The following is a 20394-nucleotide window of genomic DNA, read 5'->3' on the forward strand; positions in this document are numbered from 1 at the left end:
TGTCACTCTCCATCCTAATGAAGAACTCAACCATATTATGGTCACTCTTGCCCAAGGGGGCACGCACAACAAGACTGCTAACTAACCCTTCCTCATTACTCAATACCCAGTCTAGAATAGCCTGCTCTCTCGTTGGTTCCTCTACATGTTGGTTTAGATAACTATCCCGCATACATTCCAAGAAATCCTCTTCCTCAGCACCCCTGCCAATTTGATTCACCCAATCTATATGTAGATTGAAGTCACCCATTATAACTGTTTTGCCTTTGTTGCACGCATTTCTAATTTCCTGTTTGATGCCATCCCCCAACTTCACTACTACTGCTAGGTGGCCTGTACACAACACCCACCAGCGTTTTCTGCCCCTTAGTGTTTTGCAGTTCTACCCATACCGATTCCACATCCTCCAAGCTAATGTCCTTCCTTTCCACTGCGTTAATCTCCTCTCTAACCAGCAACGCTACTCCACCACCTTTTCCTTTCTCTCTATCCCTCCTGAATATTGAATATCCCTGGATGTTCAGCTCCCAGCCTTGGTCACCCTGGAGCCATGTCTCCGTGATCCCGACTATATCATAATCATTAATAGCTATCTGCACGTTCAACTCATCCACCTTATTACGAATGCTCCTTGCATTGAGACACAAAGCCTTCAGGCTTGTTATTACAACGCTCTTACCCCTTATACAATTATGTTGAAAAGTGGCCCTTTTTGATTTTTGCCCTGGATTTGTCTGCCTGCCACTTTTACTTTTCACCTTGCTACCTATTGCTTCCGCCCGCATTTTACACCCCTCTGTTTCTCTGCTCACCCATTTAAGAACCCCACCACCTCTTATTCTCTGTTTATTATTGTTTATTATTGTTTTCTTCTTTCCCCCCTACATGTTGGGTCTGAATGCTTTCCTTCTCTGCCTCCTGCCTCACACACTGTCTAATAGCTTTCTCTATTTGAGTCCCTCCCCCCAACCATTCTAGTTTAAAGTCTCCCCAGTAGCCTTTGCAGACCCAAAATGTTGCCTACTCCTTTTCTCCATAGATGCTGCCTCACCTGCTGAGTTTCTCCAGCATATTTTGTCTACGTCCCATATTTGGTGAAGGGTTATGAAGAGGCACATGTTATCCATTGTTGCATGCTTTTAGAGTATCTGAATTTGCAACTAAAAGGTCTCATGCATGGTTTGAGTCCTGGCTACCATTTTGGTTTGTCTTGAGGCAGCCAATTCCAGTGCCAGTTGACCTCTGACAATAATCATTCCAATTCAAGGTTCCGAGACCTTGTGCACGTCACTCCTAAACCTGCACCAGGACATCCCCAAGGCCTGCTAACTCCTTTAAATGAAGAGCTGTAATGATTTTGGGTGCATTAGTTCCTTCCCCAAACTCTGTGATCCCATTCAAATGACCACTTAGAAATTGGAGCGCCCTTTTCTCTAGGCTTATCCCTCAATACCATCCACATCATGATGAGATCCAAACCTCTTAATTCAGGGCTCCTACCTAATTGAGGTGCAGGACTTCTAACCGTGCAGGTGAGGAGCCAAAAGGCTTTCCTCAATTTACCTGAATATGTTTAAAGAGCGGCATCAGATGTTTTAGATCATGAGAAACGATGAGAGATGCTTCAAAAAAAATGCTAACAGTCCATTAAGAAATAAGATTAACAAGAGATGACTGCTCGTTTTTCCACTGCTGTGATGAATAAAGCTACTCCTTACTGTTTGGTCTCCCTAGATTAAAATTCTTCCTGCTTCTCCATCTTAGCAATTTGATAAAATTGAGGCTGGCATGGAAGACTTTGTCGTGATGGAAGACCATCTTGTAGAAGGTGTCAATGGGAAGATCTCCATTAGGATCCACGTACTTCAGCGTAGTCATGGGGGTGTAAAGCGTGTTTGTTTGATGACGGAATGGAGGTTTGTCTGACAGGATGATCTTCATTGTATGCTAATTATAAAAGCAAAGAGAAAACCAAGTAAGATTGCAGCCACACATTGAGTTTAGCATCCAAAAGAATTAGCTGTAGAATCTTTCCCAGTGCTACATCTCCCCCCCCCCCCCCCCCCCCCCCCCCCCCCCCCCCCCCAATTCTCTTTGGATTGTGACATTCACCTTTTCTTTTGGCTCTTGGTGATGGTGATTTTATAAACCTCTATAAGGTCATCCCACAGCTACCTATATACTCCAGGGGGAAAAAAACCCCAAGTCTGTTCAGTCTTTCCTTATAACACAAGCCCTCCTGGTCTTGGTAGCATCCTTGTGAGTCTTCTCTGCACACTTTCCAGCTTAATGACATGCTTCCTTTAGCCAGGCAACCAGAACGCTCACGATACTCCAAGCATGGTCTCACTAACAATTTATGTGGTTGAGAGATGATGCCCCAACTCCTGTACTCGGTGCCCTGACCAAAGAAGGCATGTGTGCCCACACCTTTATCATGAAGTGTCTACTTGTGTTGGCACTTTGTTGGTGATTCTGTGGAATTCTTTGCCAAAGAAAGCTGTAGAGGCTGTCAATGGATATTGTCAAGGCAGAGATAGATAGACTTTTGATTAGTACAGGTGTCAGGGGTTATGGGGAGAAGGCAGGAGAATGGGGTTAGGAGGGAGAGATAGATAGCCATGATTGAATGGCGCAGTAGACTTGATGGGCTGAATTACCTAATTCTGCTCCTATCACTTATGACTTTGAGGGAACTGTGCATCTATACCCCCACGTCTCCATTTGGTTTAAACAACTATCCTTTTCAGTAATATCACCCGAGACCATTCTGATTCTGGAAATATTTATTGTTGCTGGCTCATAATCCTGGAACATCCTGCTTCACCACATGAAATGCAGCAGGTTAAGAAGTTGTCTCATCTTCGCCTGCTCAAGGGCAACTGGGAATGTCACCCACATCTCCTGAACGAGTAATTAAGAATAATCTAACAGATGGGAACATTGAAGACAGAAGAGTTAAACTTCTGTTTACATTCGCCAAACCCATTCCTTTTGAATAGATTTGCATCCGTTTGACTTAATCGCTGTTGCCATGCACACTAAAATTCAATAAATCCTCTTTAATATTTGTACCTCTGCCACTTCATCTGCACTTTGTCCCAGGCTTGAGAATATTTCCTTGTGGTTGCGCAAGTAAATGTTTGTGAAAATGTCTCTTGTTTCCTGGTCTGCAGCAGACAAATCAATTTTTGTTCCTTCTTCATAAACCTTCTTTTCAAACTCCGTGACAACAGGGCCAGGCTCGATTAGAGTTATGCTGTTGAATAAAAAGGACAGTTTATTTATCAGATGCGGGGTTAATTTTGGTTGCAATTCCTGCAGGAAGGTTTCTCATTGAATCAACTTATCCTTTTTAACCATGCCCACTGACCGTGCAAGCCTGATCAGCATTATCTTTGAAATCAAATTCTAAGTAAAGGTCTTCATAACATCCTGTTACGAACACGTACATCATTATTTTAAGGCGTCTATTTTAAACAACTCATGTGTGTGCGAAAATGAGTTTGCTGAGAAAAAAAAGATCTCTTTTGTTGCAAATGCATCTGTTTACACACTGTCAGCTCCCGCACAGCAGAAAAAAAATTAATTTTTTTAATCTTTCATTCCAAATAACATCTGTTTACACACTCTCAGTAAGAAGGTTGTGGTTTAATTGCATCGTGGACTATGTACTGCAAAAAAAAATTCTGGGCTGATATTTCAGTTCTGTACAAAGGGATTGGAGCATTGCCAAGGGTGGCAGATTACATATAGAACGAGGTTTCAACAGACTGCCAAGTGGCCTGAATGCAAAAATGGCCATGGGGGACCCCTGACAGTGCCTGCGTCAATTCCCCATCATTGAGAATCCACAACATGCTGGAAACACTCAGCAGGTCGGGCAGTATCCGTGTTTAGAGAAACTGTTCATCTTTTACTTCGGAGACACTTCTGATAATCACCAACATCAGATTACCTTGCCAGTCAATCATTTTCTATCTGCTGTAGGTAATCTAGCTGTCAAATCTGATTACGTTACTACCTTATCTTATTTTTGGAAACAATGATTAGGCATTGATTATCAGCTTGCCGTAACAATGTCATAAATTCCGTAATAAAGGCTTCTGGTGACTAAAATTAGACACATGGTATTGGGGGTAGGGTGTTGACATGGATAGAAAATTGTATGGCAGACCGGAAGCAAAGAGTAGGAGTGAACGGGTCCTTTTCAGAATGGCAGGCAGTGGTGAATGGAGTGCCGCAAGGCTCGGTGTTGGGGCCGCAACTGTTTACCATATATATTAATGATTTGGAAGAGGGAATTAGGAGCAACACTAGAAAGTTTGCGGATGACATAAAGCTGGGTGTCAGTGTGAACTGTGAAGAGGATGTTAGGAGGTTGCAGGGTGACCTGGGCAGGTTGAGTGAGTGGGCAGATGCGTGGCAGATGCAGTATAATATAGATAAATGTGAGGTTATCCACTTTGGCAGCAAAAACAAGGGGGCAGATTATTATCTCAATGGGGTTAGGTTTGGTAAGGGGAAGGTGCAGCGAGACCTGGGCGTCCTTGTACACCGGTCATTGAAAGTTGGCTTACAGGTACAGCAGGCAGTGAAGAAAGTTAATGGAATGTTGGCCTTCGTGACAAGAGGATTTCAGTATAGGAGTAAAGAGGTTCTTCTGCAGTTGTATAGGGCTCTGGTGAGACCACATCTGGAGTATTGTGTACTGTTTTGGTCTCCTAATTTGAGGAAGGACATCCTTGTGATTGAGGCAGTGCAGCGTAGGTTCATGAGATTAATCCCTGGGATGGCGGGACTGTCATATGAGGAAAGATTGAAAAGACTAGGCTTGTATTCACTGGAGTTTAGAAGGATGAGGGGGTCTCTTATGGAAATATATAAAATTATAAAAGGACTGGACAAGCTAGATGCAGGAAAAATGTTCCCAATGTTGGGCGAGTCCAGAACCAGGGGCCACAGTCTTAGAATAAAGGGGAGGTCATTTAAGACTGAGGTGAGAAAAAACGTTTTCACCCAGAGAGTTGTGAATTTATGGAATTCCCTGCCACAGATGGCAGTGGAGGCCAAGTCACTGGATGGATTTAAGAGAGTTAGATAGAGCTCTAGGGGCTAGTGGAGTCAAGGGATATGGGGAGAAGGCAGGCACGGGTTATTGATAGGGGATGATCAGCCATGATCACAATGAATGGCTCAAAGGGCCGAATGGCCTCCTGCACCTATTTTCTATGTTTCTAATGTCAATCTCACAGTACCAATGCTGCAATCCAGTACAAGATCTGTTGTCTACCAAGGCATATTTCACAACCAGCTCACCACTTGCCTTTGCCAGAGGGGCATATCTTCAGCCCCCACCCCTCTGTTCCAGGGCCACTTGCTCATTTGCTCTGTTTTAGCTATGACTCCGTGGTCAAGTCTACCTCGGTTTATTGTCATCTGCACAAGTGCAGTGTACAAGTGCACAAGTACAGTGTACAAGTGCACAAGTGCAGTGGCACTTGTACGAATACAAGTGATTGCAACAGTATCACATCATTCTCAAGGATGGCGCCAGAGCTAGGGGACTCTTTGTATGCTGGTCCCAGAAGGGGCTCTGCTATCATCCATTACAATCACTCCACTCTTGTATCCGTGCACCGTGGACGCCTTCATTGTAATCATTTCTATGACTGGATTGCATGCAAATAAAAGCTTTTCACTGTACCTCGGTACACGTGATAATAATAAACTAAACTAAACTGTACGTAGGCCCAGACAAACGCACAAACATAAATTCTCGATAAATCACACAAACATAGTTTTAAAAGAAAGACTGCAAAAAATGATCATTAGTGCAACAACATACATTGAGGATAAAACAAATCTGGCAGTGCAAGAAGTGGACTGCCGTGCTCCGTTGTTGAGGTGGATCAGGGTGCACTGGTTGGTTCATGAACCTGATAGTTGTACGATTTTAAGACTCAATAAATGACATCTCTGGAAAGAAGGAATGGGTGACGTTTCGGGTCGAGATCCTCCTTCAGACTGAGTGAGGGGAGAGGGAGACTAGAGATATGGACGGGTACGAAGAGAATGTAAGGTGTGAAAACGATAGATCAAAGAAGACGATGATCAAGGAAGTGTAGAAAGGTTCATTGTTGGCTGAGGGGAAGGTGACAACAAGGCAGACAAACAGTAAAATTAATCAGGAGGACGTTTTAAGATGGGACTCTTCTTCAAACTACAAAGTCGCCAGTCTGGAGAAGGGTCTCAACCCGAAACGTTACCCATTCCTTCTCTCCAGAGATGCTGCCTGCCCCGCTACGTTACTCCAGAATTTTGTGTCCATCTTCAGTGTAAACCAGCATCTGCAGTTCCTTCCTACACACCCAGGCTGATACTCCAGTGTGGGCCGAGAGAGTGCCGTGCAATTCGATCTTTTGGAAGAGATGGAGAAGAGACTTTACGGATATCCTGCCACAGTTATGAAGAAGAGTAAGTATGTTTTCTCCAGTGACATGGTCAACATGTATTTAATTTACTTTAGAGATGCAGCGTGGAAATAGGCCCTTTGGCCCACCGTGTCTGCGCCAACTATTGGTCACTTGTACACTTGTGTTATGTTATCCCACTTTTGTATCCACTTCCTACACACTGGGGGGGGGGGGGGATTTACAGAGACCAATTAACCTATAGACCCGCACGTCTTTGGAATGTGGGAGGAATCCGGAGAACCCGGAAAAAACCCACGCGGTCACAGAGAGAACGTACAAACTCCGCACGAACAGCCACTCATAGCCAGGATCGAACCTGGATCTCTGGCGCTGTAAGGCAGCAACACTACCCCTGCGCCGATGTGCCGCCCTCAATGGATCTGGCACATCAACGGAGATGCGTCCTCAGGCAGATCAGCTGTGATCCTACGTTGAATGTCGGGAGAGCCGTAAGGGGCCGAGTGGCCTATTCCTGCTGTGATTTCCTTGCTGCTCTGGTGGTCTGATCAGGAGCTCCTCCAGCTGACACGTTCCATGTCGGTGGCCATGTGGGGCACTCAGTCTACCCACGGTCGGAGCTTGCGTGTAGTCACTTGGGCACCTTGAACCAGAGCTCAGATAGAAGTCAGCACAGTCGGATCACGTCCAAACTGTTCGGTCAACTGGACTTACAATAGACAATAGACAATAGGTGCAGGAGCAGGCCATTTGGCCCTTCGAGCCAGCACCGCCATTCAATGTGATCATGGCTAATCATGCCCAATCAGTACCCCGTTCCGGCCTTCTCCCCATATCCCCTGACTCCGCTATTTTTAAGAGACCTATCTAGCTCTCTCTTGAAAGCATCCAGAGAACCAGGATGCTTACATTAGCAACTAAGACACGAACAGGCAACTGATTAAATTAATGTGTTGCATCATAATCTTTCTTAAATAAATATTTGTGATCCACAATTGTTGACCATATTAATCACCAAAGATGCACACCACCTGTTATTGTGCAATAATTTGGAAGTATTCCAACATAATTCCTTCTCTCCAGAGATGTTGCATGACTTGCTGAGTTACTCCAGCACTTTGTGTCTATCTTTGGTGTAAACCAGCGTCTACAGTTCTTTCCTCCACACCGATCATTTGAGACAAAATAATAAACTGAATTGCACAAGAAACAACACAAGATATTGTTTTCAAAGTAAACAAAATTGTTACTTACTTTAACTTGAATTTTAAGGCCTGGATCGCCAAACTTTCACAAAATCCCTCCACTGCAAATTTCGAAGCAGAATATATGTCATTGAATAATATCCCTGAAAAAGACAGCAATAGACAAATAGTTGGAATTTCCCACACAAGATAATATCTAGGTGGTCGAAGAGAGAGTAATTAAACAAAGAAAAAAAAAGTTTTAAACATTTATCGACTTACTACAAGAATAAGGTGCATCAGTACTTCAAAACAGAAATGGTGTCAGGATCTGGTAAGGGGGGAGGAGAAATATGAAGTTGGTATATCCCTTTTGCGCGGTTTTTATAATAGAGCTTTGGGTTTTTTTTTTCCTTTTTCCTCCTTTGTTTTCTAGGGTCTATTTCTTAATTCTTTTCTCTAACCAATGGGTCTCTTTTTTTCCCTCTCATTGATCACTCTTTTACAAGAACACGACTTTCTTTCTCTCACTTTCTCTACTTTCTTTACCTATATCTTTCCTTAAAGCTTAAAAAATGAAGGGGTACAATAAATGTAATAAGATATATCTGGCTTGTACTATTGTAATTTATTGTACTTCTAATAAATAAATAAATTAAATAAAAAAAGACGAGAGAGTAATTTATTCACCGCTTTCTTCAAATTGAACCCAAACAGTTTGGGGAAAAATGCAAACATGTGCACATGGATCATCACATAGCAACAAGATTGAATGTACACCATACCTTGAATACCCATGACACTGCTGATCACCACAATGTGGCCTCTCTTCCTCCTCTTCATGTCTGGCAAGACTTCTTTAAGCAGTCTAACAAGTCCAAAGAAATTAGTGTCCATAACTCTCTGCATCTCATCCAACGACTGGCATTCGATGGGTCCAATCATCCCCATCCCCGCATTGCTAACTGGGATAAAATGGGCACAGATTTTAGACAAATACAGAATGTCTCCTGGTTTTTAATTCTGCGGAACGGCTAAGTCTCTGACAGTGATTATCTATATTTTAATGTACTTATTACACCCAAATCTCACAAAATTAGCACTCGATTTTCTTGGACAACCCAGCTCGATAATTTTCCTTCCGTAATGTGTGAACCCTTTCATTTTTTTGTGTTTACGCTGTAACATCAAACAGCTGTCATGGTTGAGTTGCTGCCTTGCAGCGAATGCAGCGCCGGAGACCCGGGTTCGATCCCGACTACGGGTACTGTCTGTACGGAGTTTGTACGTTCTCCCCGTGACCTGCGTGGGTTTTCTCTGAGATCTTTGGTTTCCTCCCACATTCCAAAGACGTACAGGTTTGTAGGTGAATTGGCTTGGTAAATGTAAAAATTGTCCCTAGTGTGTGTAGGATAGTGTTAATGTGCGGGGATCGCTGGTCGGAGCGGACCCGGTGGTCCGAAGGGCCTGTTTCCGTGTTGTATCTCTAAACTAAACTAAGCTAAACCCATTAAGGATAGTGGATTATCAAAATGTTACTGTACTTCACCAAGCCATCAAAGAAAACCACTAATTTAATATTACATTGCTCAATTTTCAGACAACTATTAGTTAGCAGCAGTGTTTAAGAAGGAGCTGCAGATGCTGGAAAATCGAAGGTACACAAAAAAGCTGGAGAAACTCAGCGGGTGCAGCAGCATCTATGGAGCGAAGGAAATAGGCGACGTTTCGGGCCGAAACGTTGCCTATTTCCTTCGCTCCATAGATGCTGCTGCACCCGCTGAGTTTCTCCAGCTTTTTTGTGTACCTTCCATTAGTTAGCAGTATATGCTTGTACATGTCACTATATATTTACAGGCACCTTTCTCTTTGTTTCTTTGGTCAAATGCGGCTTATTTGGTATCGAGCTTCAATGGAGAAACAAGGAACTGCAGCTGCTGGTTTATCAAAAAAGACACAAAGTGCTGTAGTAACTCAGCAGGTCAGGCAGCATCTCTGGAGAACATGGGTAGGTGTGGTTTTAAGTAGGAGCTTATCTTCAGACTATGAGTTCTCCATGTTCTCCAGTGATGCTGCCTGACTCACTGAATTACTTCAGCAGTTTGTATCTTCTTTGGCATCTCATGCATTGGAAGGCTGGAGTAGGTTTGGCTACAGTTGGAGTATTGTTTGCAATTCAGGTCACACCTTTATACAAATGATGTGGAAGCTTTGGAAATGATGCAGAGGAGGTTTACTAGAATCATGCCTGTATGAAAGAATATAAGCTACAGGGAGAGATTGGACAGACTTGGATTGTTTTCTCTGGAAAGCCGGAAGTTGTAGGGCGACCTGATGGAAGTATATAAAATTACGAGGGGCATAGTTAGGGCAGATAGTCAGAACCTTTCTCCGAAGATGGAAACATCAAATGCTAGATGGCAGAGCTTTAAGGTGAGAGAGGTAACGTTTAAAGGAGATGTTTGGATCAAGGTTTTTTACAGAGAAGATGGTGAGTGCCTGGAGCGCAGTTTCAGGGGTAAAGGTTGAGGCAAATACAATAGTGGCATTTAAGAGACTTTTGGATAGACATATGGATATGCAGAGAATGGAGGGATATGGATTATGTGCAGGGTTGGTCTTGACGTCATGTTCGGCACAGACATGGTGGGCCGAAGGGCCTGTTCTTGTGCTGTACTGTTCTATATTCCAGGAATAGGAAGACCAAGACCATGGTAAGGTGCCTAGAAATGTCTTTGCATGATTGAAGAAACATGAATTTGCACTTTCAAAAATAATAATATACCATCTCTATTCCTATTTCTGGATGACTCCAAGCCCATGATGAAATTCAACTCATAAACTCATTGGCAGTATTCCCCTAATTATGTGAAGTGTAGTGCACCAACTAAATTTGCCCGAAGTCTATTGAAACAGTCTGTTTGAATTTCACTGCGGTAGACGTTGTGGAGAGATGGTGGGAGTGGGTTTGACAAACAATTTGCGTCTTTCTTCTCTTAACCCAGTGGATATTGACTACCTTCCCCAGTGACACCATGGTTCAAACGGGAACTAAAGATACACAAATAAAGCAAAAACCCAATCTGAAGAAGGGACCCAACCTGAAATGTCACCTGTCCATTTCCTCCATAGATGCTGCCTGACCCGCTGAGTATCTCCAGCACTTTGGTTTTTTTTGTTGCATTAGATAGACTAGGACTGTTTTCCTGGCGTTAAGGAGGTTGAGGGTGTGACCTAATAAACATAGAAACATAGGTGCAGGCGTAGGCCATTAGGCCCTTCGAGCCTGCACCGCCATTCAATATGATCATGGCTGATCATCCAACTCAGTATCCCGTACCTGCCTTCTCTCCATACCCCCTGATCCCTTTAACCACAAGGGCCACATCTAACTCCCTCTTAAATATAAAGGTTTATTAATGGGCAGAGATAGGGTAAATATTCACAGCCTTTGTCCATGGTAGGGGAGTCTAAAAGTAAATGACATAGGTTTAAGATGAGAGGGGACCAAAGAGGCATTTAAAAGGGGACCAAAGAGGCATTTTTTTCATATGTGGCGTGTGGTGATGTGGATACGTTGCCAAAGAAGATGGAAGAGTTATTAGAGAGGTACAGCATGGAAACAGGCCCTTCAGCCTACCAAGTCCACAGCAACTATCAATCACCCATCAACACTAGTTCTATCTTCTACATCACTTTCTCCCACTCCCTACTCACTGCGGACAATTTACAGAGGCCAATTAAGCTACAAACACACATGTCATAAAACATAGAACATGGAACAGTACAGCACAGGAACAGGCCCTTCGACCCACGATGTTTGTGCCAAACATGATGCCGTTAACCTGATCTTATCTGCCTGTACATGATCCCTATCCCTCTATTTCAGTTACTTCCATGTGCCTATCCAAAAGCCTCTTAAATGCCACTATCGTATCTGCCTCTATCCCACTCCTGACAGCGTGTTTCAGGCTCCCACCACTTTCCGTGTGAAAAACCTACCCAGCACATATCCATTAAACTTTCCCCCTCTCATCTATGCCCCCCAGTGTTGGGCATTTCCATCCTGGGAAAAAGGTTCTGATTGACTACCGTCTCTATGCCTCTCATATCTTTGTGATGTGGGAGGAAACCGGAGCACCCGCAGGAAACCCAACGTAGTCACAGGGAGAACGTGCAAACTCCAAACAGATGGTTGGTGCCTGAGGTCAGTATTGAACCGGGTTTGTTTTTGCTGAGCCCAAATTTGACAACAAAAGTACAATTCCCACCATTTGAAGTGACGCTTAAAACTAGATCCTAACCCTAAATCCTATTGATTTCAGCTGCTAGTCCTTATTGATAGGCACAAAAAGCTGGAGTAACTCAGCGGGTCAGGCAGCATCTCCGGAGAAAAGGAATAGGTGACGTTTCGGGTCGAGACCCTTCTTCAGACTGAGAGTCAGGGGAGGGGATAACGAGAGATATGAAAAGTTACAGAGAGCAAATGAATGAAAGGTATGCTTGGTTTCAATTATGCTCAAGGTCCAAAGATTCTCTGGTTCCCTCCCACATTTACTTTAAAATGTTAATTTGTCTTTATTGGTGGGCATTGTGGTTGTCAGATCCTGAAGTGCCCTCTGCATCTTCCAACTTAAATTAAAGGGCCTGCCCCACTTCCACGACCTAATTCACGATCTTTTTTACTCATAGACATTTTTCATCAGGCTAGAAAAACGCCCCGACCTACTTGATGCCACGAGTACCTACAACTAGCATCACGACCTACCTACGACCTACCTACGACCTCCTACGACCTCGAGACGACCAGGCTGCGAGTATGAGTCAAGGGCAAACTCGGCAGAGGTCGTGAATTAGGTCGTGAAAGTGGGACAGGCCCTTAACCATGACAAAAATATCAAGGAAACCTTTGACCCTACTTCATAATTGGATCAGTGGTTAAATCATTTACAGCTTTCGGAGCTGTAAACTTAAGGCTTTGTTTTTATTTTGTTTAAAAATGTACACATATTTAAAAACTCGCCAATGCATTGAAGGAACCTTATTGCATAAATTATTGTATTCTGTCCACTGTGTGGATTCACTATAAATCGATCAGTTTGAAAACCAAAGGTCTGAATGTTAGCCTATGGTCTACGCATTATTGAGCTTGCCTCGAGGTAAAATGATAGGCGTGGCAGTGCTCTGTTGTAAAACTGGGAGGTTCAATGGAACACAATTCCCCATTAACTCACAGATGTCTTCTGCTAGTTCTTGGTTCAAGGCTACAAAAATTGGTAAGTATATGAGAGAGAAAGAGAGAGAGAGACAGAGAGGAGGTAGAGGGAGAGGGAGAGAGGGAGAGCTTGAAAGTGCAGGAAGAGGTTCTAGATCATGAGTTGGGAACTTGCTTAGTTTAGGTTAGTTTAGAGTTTAGTTTAGAGATACAGCGTGGAAACAGGCCCTTTGGTCCACCGAGTCCGCAGTGATCCCCACACATTAACACAAACCTACACACACTTGGTGTGATCTTAGACCACTAAATCTGCTGGAAACCACATATAAACCACGTCAAAGCAAAACTGGCAAAGTCTATAGCAATATTGGGAAAATCAAGACACATTCTGGCCCACAAATCATTACATACTTTGTGTAATACACTCATATTGCCATATCTGAGTTATTGTGTGGATATATGGGGTAACACCTACAAAACCAACCTACAGCCGTTATGCACATTACAAAAAAGAGCAATATGAATTATCAATAACGTTGGATATCTTGAACATACCAATTTATTATTCTTAAAGTCACATACACTGATGTTCACTGATCTGGTTAAATTTAAGACTGCGCAAATCATGTACAAAGCAAGAAATAATTTACTTTCAAGAAATATACAAAAACTGTTTATGGAAAGACAGGGTGGGTATAATTTGAGAGGGGAACATAATTTAAAAAAACTCAATGTCAGAACAACTGTTAAAAGTATGTGCATAGCAATCTGTGGTGTGAATTTGTGGAATGGTCTGGAACAGGAGATAAAACTTAGCACAAGCATAATTCAGTTTAAAAAGATGTACAAAAACACTTGTTTAAAAGGATGAGGATAGGTGATTGTGAGTGGGATATTTGTTATACTGATTGTATTGGGAAGGGTGATTATAGAGTGATGGGTTGTATATATGACTAAGATACTGTATAGTATATGAGGGTTTTTTCTTTTCTTTTTCTTTTTTTCTTTTTTGTATGGCTTTGTAAATAGTTGATTAGTGTATAAATGTAAATGATTTGGTGTACATATAGTGGCTGGTGTACATATGGTGTACATATAGCTGCTAAATGTGTATAAGATTTGTACAAGCAGTTGAATAAGGGGTGGGAATTAATAAGCTTTGGCTTCTTCCTGCTCCTTTTCGGACACATACGATTTCATTTATTTATAGATATTGTTTATGACACTTTATAAATATTTTTGTTTTGTTTTATGTATGCTGTTTCACTTGCTTTTTATTCTTTTATTCTGTTCGAAATAAATAATAAAACAAACAAACAAACAAATAAATAAACGGATAAATAAATAAATAAATAGATAAGCACTAGGGTAAATTTACATGTCAGCCCCTACAGCCGGTCAACGCTGCAGGCGCTGACATTGAGGTGGTGCAGACATATAAATACCTTGGAGTGCACCTTGATAACAAACTGGACTGGTCTGTCAACTCTGACTCCCTCTACAAAAAAGGCCAGAGCAGACTCTTTTTCCTCAGAAGGCTCAAATCCTTCAATGTGTGTAATGAGATGCTGCACATGTTTTACAACACTGTGGTTGCAAGTGTTATTTTCTACGCTGTTGTCTGCTGGGGCAACAGCATTAGTGCAAAAAACAACAAGAAGCTGGTCAAACTGGTTAAACGAGCTAGCTCGGTGCTGGAGGGGAGAGTAGACTCTGGGATGGATGTGCTTGAGAGGCGTATGAGGCACAAGGTGCAGGCCATCCTGAAAAGCCCCGGGCATCCCCTCCATGTAATTCTGGAGAGTCTAAAGAGCACTCGGAACAACAACCGGCTCCTCTCCCTGCCCTGTAGAACGGAGCGGTTCAGGAGATCCTTCACCCCTGCAGCCATTAAATTTTATAATTCGGACCACTAGGCTGTAGGGGGATGCATTTTGCTATTTTTAATTTTTAATTGTTAAATATTGGTCTTTTTAAGTATTTATTGCTCTCAGGTAGTGTCCACATTGTATTCTATGTATTTTCTGTCTGCGTTCGTTTTGAATCTGTGGGTTTGTTGGTTGGGGGCTTCTGGACATCTGAATTTCCCTGAGGGGATCAATAAAGTATTTATTATTATTATTATTATTATTATTATTATTATTATTATTATTATTATTATTATTATTATTATTATTATTATTATTATTATTATTATTATTAAACCAAGCCAATTAACCTATAAACCTGTAGGCCTTTGAGTGTGGGAGGAAACCGAAGATCTCGGAGAAAACTCACAGGTCACAGGGAGAAAGTAAAAACTCCGCTCAGACAACACCCGTAGTTAGGATCGAACCCGGGTTTTTGGCGTAGGAAGGCAGAAACTCTACAGCCGAGCGTGTGGTAAGGAATCATCTACCAAAATTCATGAAAAAGTGTCAACAACACTGACACCACCAAGGCCACAAGGGGCTAAATTGTGGGGACAGACTGCACTGTCTCGGTTTGTACCCCTCTGACAGTAGAAGATTAAATTATGATTATAATCGAGAGAGTTAAGACGATTAAAGGATTTGATAGTCTATTTAGAGAGAAAAACATTCTTCTCCGTGTGGGAAATCTACCAGGAAAAGAGTAAATAACTCAAATTGGAGCCATTCCTTTCAGGGGTATGTTTGGAAAACATGCCTCCTCATGAGGCTGGTGGAGAAGAGGATGGCTATCTCTCCAGCTGGAGAGGCATGGTGTCCGCTGAAAATGTCAAATCTGAGGCTTGAGTGAGGTAAAGGAATGTGGAACCAAGCAAATAAAAGTAGTGTTAAGGTGTTAAAAGTAGTGGTTAAGGGTTAAAAGTAGTGTTAGTGTTAAATGAAGGAGTAACTCAGGTGACGTTTCCGAAGACCAGTCTGAAACATAGAAACATAGAAAATAGGTGCAGGAGGAGGCCATTCAGCCCTTCAAGCCAGCACCGCCATTCATTGTGATCATGGCTGATCATCCCCTATCAATAACCCGTGCCTGCCTTCTCCCCATAATCCCTTGACTCCACTAGCCCCTTGAGCTCTATCTAACTCTCTCTTAAATCCATCCAGTGATTTGGCCTCCACTGCCCTCTGTGGCAGGGAATTCCACAAATTCACAACTCTCTGGGTGAAAAAGTTTTTTTCTCACCTCAGTCTTAAATGACCTCCGCTTTATTCTAAGACTGTGGCCCCTGGTTCTGGACTCGCCCAACATTAGGAACATTTTTCCCGAAGAAGGTTGTAGACCCCGAAACGTCACCCATTCCTTCTCTCCAGAGACGCTGCCTGTTCCCGCTGAGTTACTCCAGCGTTTTGTGTCTATCTTTGGTGTAAACCTGCATCTGCAGCTCCTTCCTACACAAGTAGTGTTAAGGTTCAGATTAGCTATGATCCAGATGAAAAACAATGGGATAGCGGGAGAAAAGCCTGCTCCTGGTCTTCTCGATAGGTTGCAAAACATATACATTTACGAGCAAACTCATTTTTTGTGCTGGGATAGCCTTACTGAGTATGTCGATCCTCCTGTTGGGAATGCTGTTGATGCAGTCGTGGATTGATTTTTCACTGCAAACATCCAGCTGTTTAATTTCCAGCGTTTTTCCCAGTGCAGTCCCCGCAATATCCACAAGGTCTCTCCTTTTGTCCAAATTCCTCATGGTGGCAATGACTACGGAGGAGGCAACATGTTCAGAATTACAGCTAAATTATCATAGCTTTCTCCACAGTCAAATATCCCAGAAACTCTGACAAGTATCAGAGCATTAACAATTACTCAAGATAATGGGTGTCTTTCATAGAAACATAGAAACATAGAAAATAGGTGCAGGAGTAGGCCATTCGGCCCTTCGAGCCTGCACCGCCATTTGACATGATCATGGCTGATCATCCAACTCAGTATCCCATCCCTGCCTTCTCTCCATACCCCCTGATCCCTTTAGCCACAAGGGCCACATCTAACTCCCTCTTATATATAGCCAATGAACTGGCCTCAACTACCTTCTGTGGCAGAGAGTTCCAGAGATTCACCACTCTCTGTGTAAAAATGTTTTTCTCATCTCGGTCCTATAGGATTTCCCCTTTATCCTTAAACTGTGACCCCTTGTCCTGGACTCCCCCAACATAGAAACAATCTTCCTGCATCTAGCCTGTCCAACCCCTTAAGAATTCTGTAAGTTTCTATAAGATCCCCCCTCAATCTTCTAAATCCCAGCGAGTACAAGCCGAGTCTATCCAGTCTTTCTTCATATGAAAGTCCTGACATCCCAGGAATCAGTCTGGCGAACCTTCTCTGTACTCCCTCTATGGCAACAATGTCTTTCCTCAGATTTGGAGACCAAAACTGTACGCAATACTCCAGGTGATTTAAAATGATCATGGCTGATTTCTGCTGGCCTCATTGTCTCTGCCCGTTCCATGTAACCCCAATTCCTTGATCTGTAAAATATTTATCTATCTCCATCTAAAAGATAATTATTAGGCAACTGAACCACCCTACCAACAACCAGAAAGCAGTCCTGAGCTACTAATTACCTCATTAGAGACTCTCGGACTATCTTTGATCAGACTTTACTGGACCTTATCTTGCACTAAATGTTATTCACTTCATTCCCTTGATCAGGTATCTGTACACTGTGGATAACTAGGTTGTAATCAGAATGTAATCAAAGACCGCTCCCTCTGTAACTCCCTGGTCAATTCGTCCCTTCCCACCCGAACCACGCCCTGTCCGGGCACTTTCCATTGCAACCGCAGGAAATGCTACACTTGTCACTTTACCTCCCCCCTTGATTCCATTCAAGGACCCAAGCAGTCTTTCCAGGTGCGGCAGAGGTTCACCTGCACCTCCTCCAACCTCATCTATTGCATCCGCTGCTCTAGGTGTCAGCTGCTCTACATCGGTGAGACCAAGCGTAGGCTTGGCGATCGCTTCGCCCAACACCTCCGCTCGGTTCGCAATAACCAACCTGATCTCCCGATGGCTCAGCACTTCAAATCCCCCTCCCATTCTGAATCCGACCTTTCTGTCCTGGGCCTCCTCCTTGGCCAGAGTGAGGACCACCGTAAATTGGAGGAACAGCACCTCATATTTCGCTTGGGCAGTCTGCATCCCAGCGTTATGAACATTGACTTATCTAATTTCAGGTAGTCCCTACTTTCTCCTCCACTTCTCAGCTCTCCCTCAGCCCTCTGGCTCCTCCTCTTCCTTTCTTCTTCCCCCCTCCCACCCTCACATCAGTCTGAAGAAGGATCTCGACCCGAAACGTCGCCTATTTCCTTCGCTCCATAGATGCTGCTGCACCCGCTGAGTTTATCCAGCATTTTTGTCTACCTTCCGCACAATTAATCTGCTTTAACATTGAAAAGTTGAACAAAACAGCTACTCGTAAATAAATGAGAAAATCATGGGATCACTCAGCATGCCAAGCAGCATCTGCGGAAAGAGGAACAGGGCTGAGTCTGAAGAAGGGTCTCGACCCGAAACGTCACCCATTCCTTCTCTCCAGGGATGCTGCCTGACCCGCTGAGTTACTCCAGCATTTTGTGTCTACAGAGCTAATGTTTCAGGCTGGAAACGCTTTATCTGACAAAAGGTCTTCATTCTAAAATATTAGTTCTGTTTCTCTTTCCACAGATGCGGCCTGATCAGCTGAGTATTTGCAGCGTGTGCCGTTTTTATCTCAGGCTTCCAGCATCTGCAGTAGTTTTGTGTTTCACTGCCTTATTTTTCTAAAAGCTGCCAATATTGATATGAGACACATCTCCTGTTACTCATTCCCATTTACCCAAATTAATGACTAAATTGTATTAACAATATTTATTCAAATCCAGGGCAATAAATCTATATTAACTCTCTATGTGCGAGATTTTCACATTTAAAATCATTACATTCAGGTTAGTTCTGATGAAAGATGGCCACCTGAAACATTAACACCCAGTCTCTTTTCATTGTTTCAGCCTGACCTGATGAGTGTTTCCAATATTTTTTTTTTTTTTTCTTCCAGCAGCAGCAATTTTATTTTGTTAGGTCCACATTAGTGTCCACTGATCTTTTATGTTATACCATAAAAAAGAATATCCCAAATTTAATTGTAGTTAATTAATTAATTTTGTACGAATTTCAAAATGTGGCAGGAAAATCTCATTCCCAAAATGTTATTCAATTGCATTTGAGTTTTTGTATCACCACGTTGGAGATATTGTTGAGCAGCACTGGAAAGATTCTTCACTGCATCCATCCAGTGTTTATCCTTTTGTCCTTCATTTATTTTCTGTTCAGCTTCACACAAATTACATTGTCTTTCCCATGTCAGAGTGAGGCCAAACGCTAATTGGAGGAACAGCATCTCATATTTCGCTCGGGCAGCTTACAGCCCAGTGGTATGAATATTGATTTCTCTCACTTCAGGTAGCCCCGGCATTCCCTCTCTCTCTATCCTTCTCCCATCCAAGTTGCACCAGCTCCTCGTTTTCACCCAACAAACAGCTAACAATGGCCTGGTTCCTTTATCATCATCACATTTTTGCATATATTTCATTCATTGTTCTTTATCTCTCCGCATCACTGTCTATATCTCTCTTTCCCTTATCCCTAACCAGGGTCTCAATCCGAAACGTCACCCATTCCTTCTCTCCCCTAGATGCTGCCTGTCCCACTGAGTTACTCCAGCTTTTTGTGTCTGTCTTCTTGTCTTTCTGATCTTCGTTTTCCTCTATCCTTGGTTTTCACTACTTCTGCTCCATGTTGTCTCGTCTTTATCTCCCTTCTTTCTCCCACTCTAGTTCACGTTTTTCCCTCTTTGCTTAACGTGATTATCTAATCATATTCTATTTCTGTCATTTTTTTCCACCGCTCCACCCACTGTCACCGTCTCTACCCTCCAAAGATCATGCTTGCCTTTAAGTATGCCCCATGCATCAACCCTGCCAGACACTGTGCCTCCATCGCACCTTCATCATGAACCCAGACATAGACGCAAAAAAGCTGGAGTAACTCAGCGGACAGGCAGCATCTCTGGAGCGAAGGAATGGGTGACGTTTCAGGTCGAGACTCTTCCTCAGACTGGTTAGGGATAAATTCATTATGAACTCCTTCCCAGTGCATTGATACTTTACAATTTTCCATCATTTCCCTGTTCACATCCCAGTGACAATCTCCCCCTCAGGCAACGTTTGCAACTCACCCATAAATCGTTTCTCATGGTCCTTGGCCAGTTTGTTTGCGATGGCCAAGCCAATCCCAGAGGAACAGCCGGTGACCAAGACTGTTTTCTGGGCCATCCTGGAGGTTGAAGTTGCAAGCTGATGAGAAATGATGCGGCTTCGAGACAGCCCACCACCCATTTATCAGCAGCAGGGTTGACTCTGCGCTTCCCGAAATTCACATCCCTCGGATCAGAGGGATAATCTCCCATGGGCAGATGGCCAGCACAGAAAGCTTAACTACATAAGCCTGGTACACGCAATCGGCTGAACACCCCAACACAACCCTAATCCTCCCTCAGCTACGGAGCTCGGTGAGCTATCTCTTGCACTACCAGGGACTTGTTTTCTAACTGTGC

At 43.2% G+C, this 20394-nt stretch overlaps 1 protein-coding gene across 1 annotated transcript; it reads right to left on the minus strand.

Moving 5' to 3' along the window:
* Positions 1-1576: 1576 nt before the first annotated feature.
* Positions 1577-20394, minus strand: LOC116977986 (retinol dehydrogenase 8-like). Its single transcript, XM_033028934.1, has 6 exons — positions 20017-20394; positions 16341-16502; positions 8404-8583; positions 7689-7782; positions 3076-3259; positions 1577-1947 (listed from the first exon to the last, which is right to left on the minus strand). Exons 1-6 carry the CDS (start codon positions 20174-20176, stop codon positions 1708-1710), a joined length of 1020 nt encoding a protein of 339 aa, XP_032884825.1. The 5' UTR covers positions 20177-20394; the 3' UTR covers positions 1577-1707.

Source organism: Amblyraja radiata, chromosome 10 (genome assembly GCF_010909765.2).
Source record: "Amblyraja radiata isolate CabotCenter1 chromosome 10, sAmbRad1.1.pri, whole genome shotgun sequence".
Taxonomy (NCBI): Eukaryota; Metazoa; Chordata; class Chondrichthyes; order Rajiformes; family Rajidae; genus Amblyraja; species Amblyraja radiata.

Excerpts from the sequence above, each read along its gene's own strand:
- LOC116977986 (XM_033028934.1), bottom strand. The coding sequence starts at position 20,176 with ATGGGTGGTGGGCTGTCTCGAAGCCGCATCATTTCTCATCAGCTTGCA. Across the intron at positions 7,783-8,403 it reads CAGTGTCATGGGTATTCAAG|GGATATTATTCAATGACATA; the intron begins GTATGGTGTACA and ends TGTCTTTTTCAG. Across the intron at positions 1,948-3,075 it reads GTGCAGATGAAGTGGCAGAG|CATACAATGAAGATCATCCT; the intron begins GTACAAATATTA and ends TTTTATAATTAG.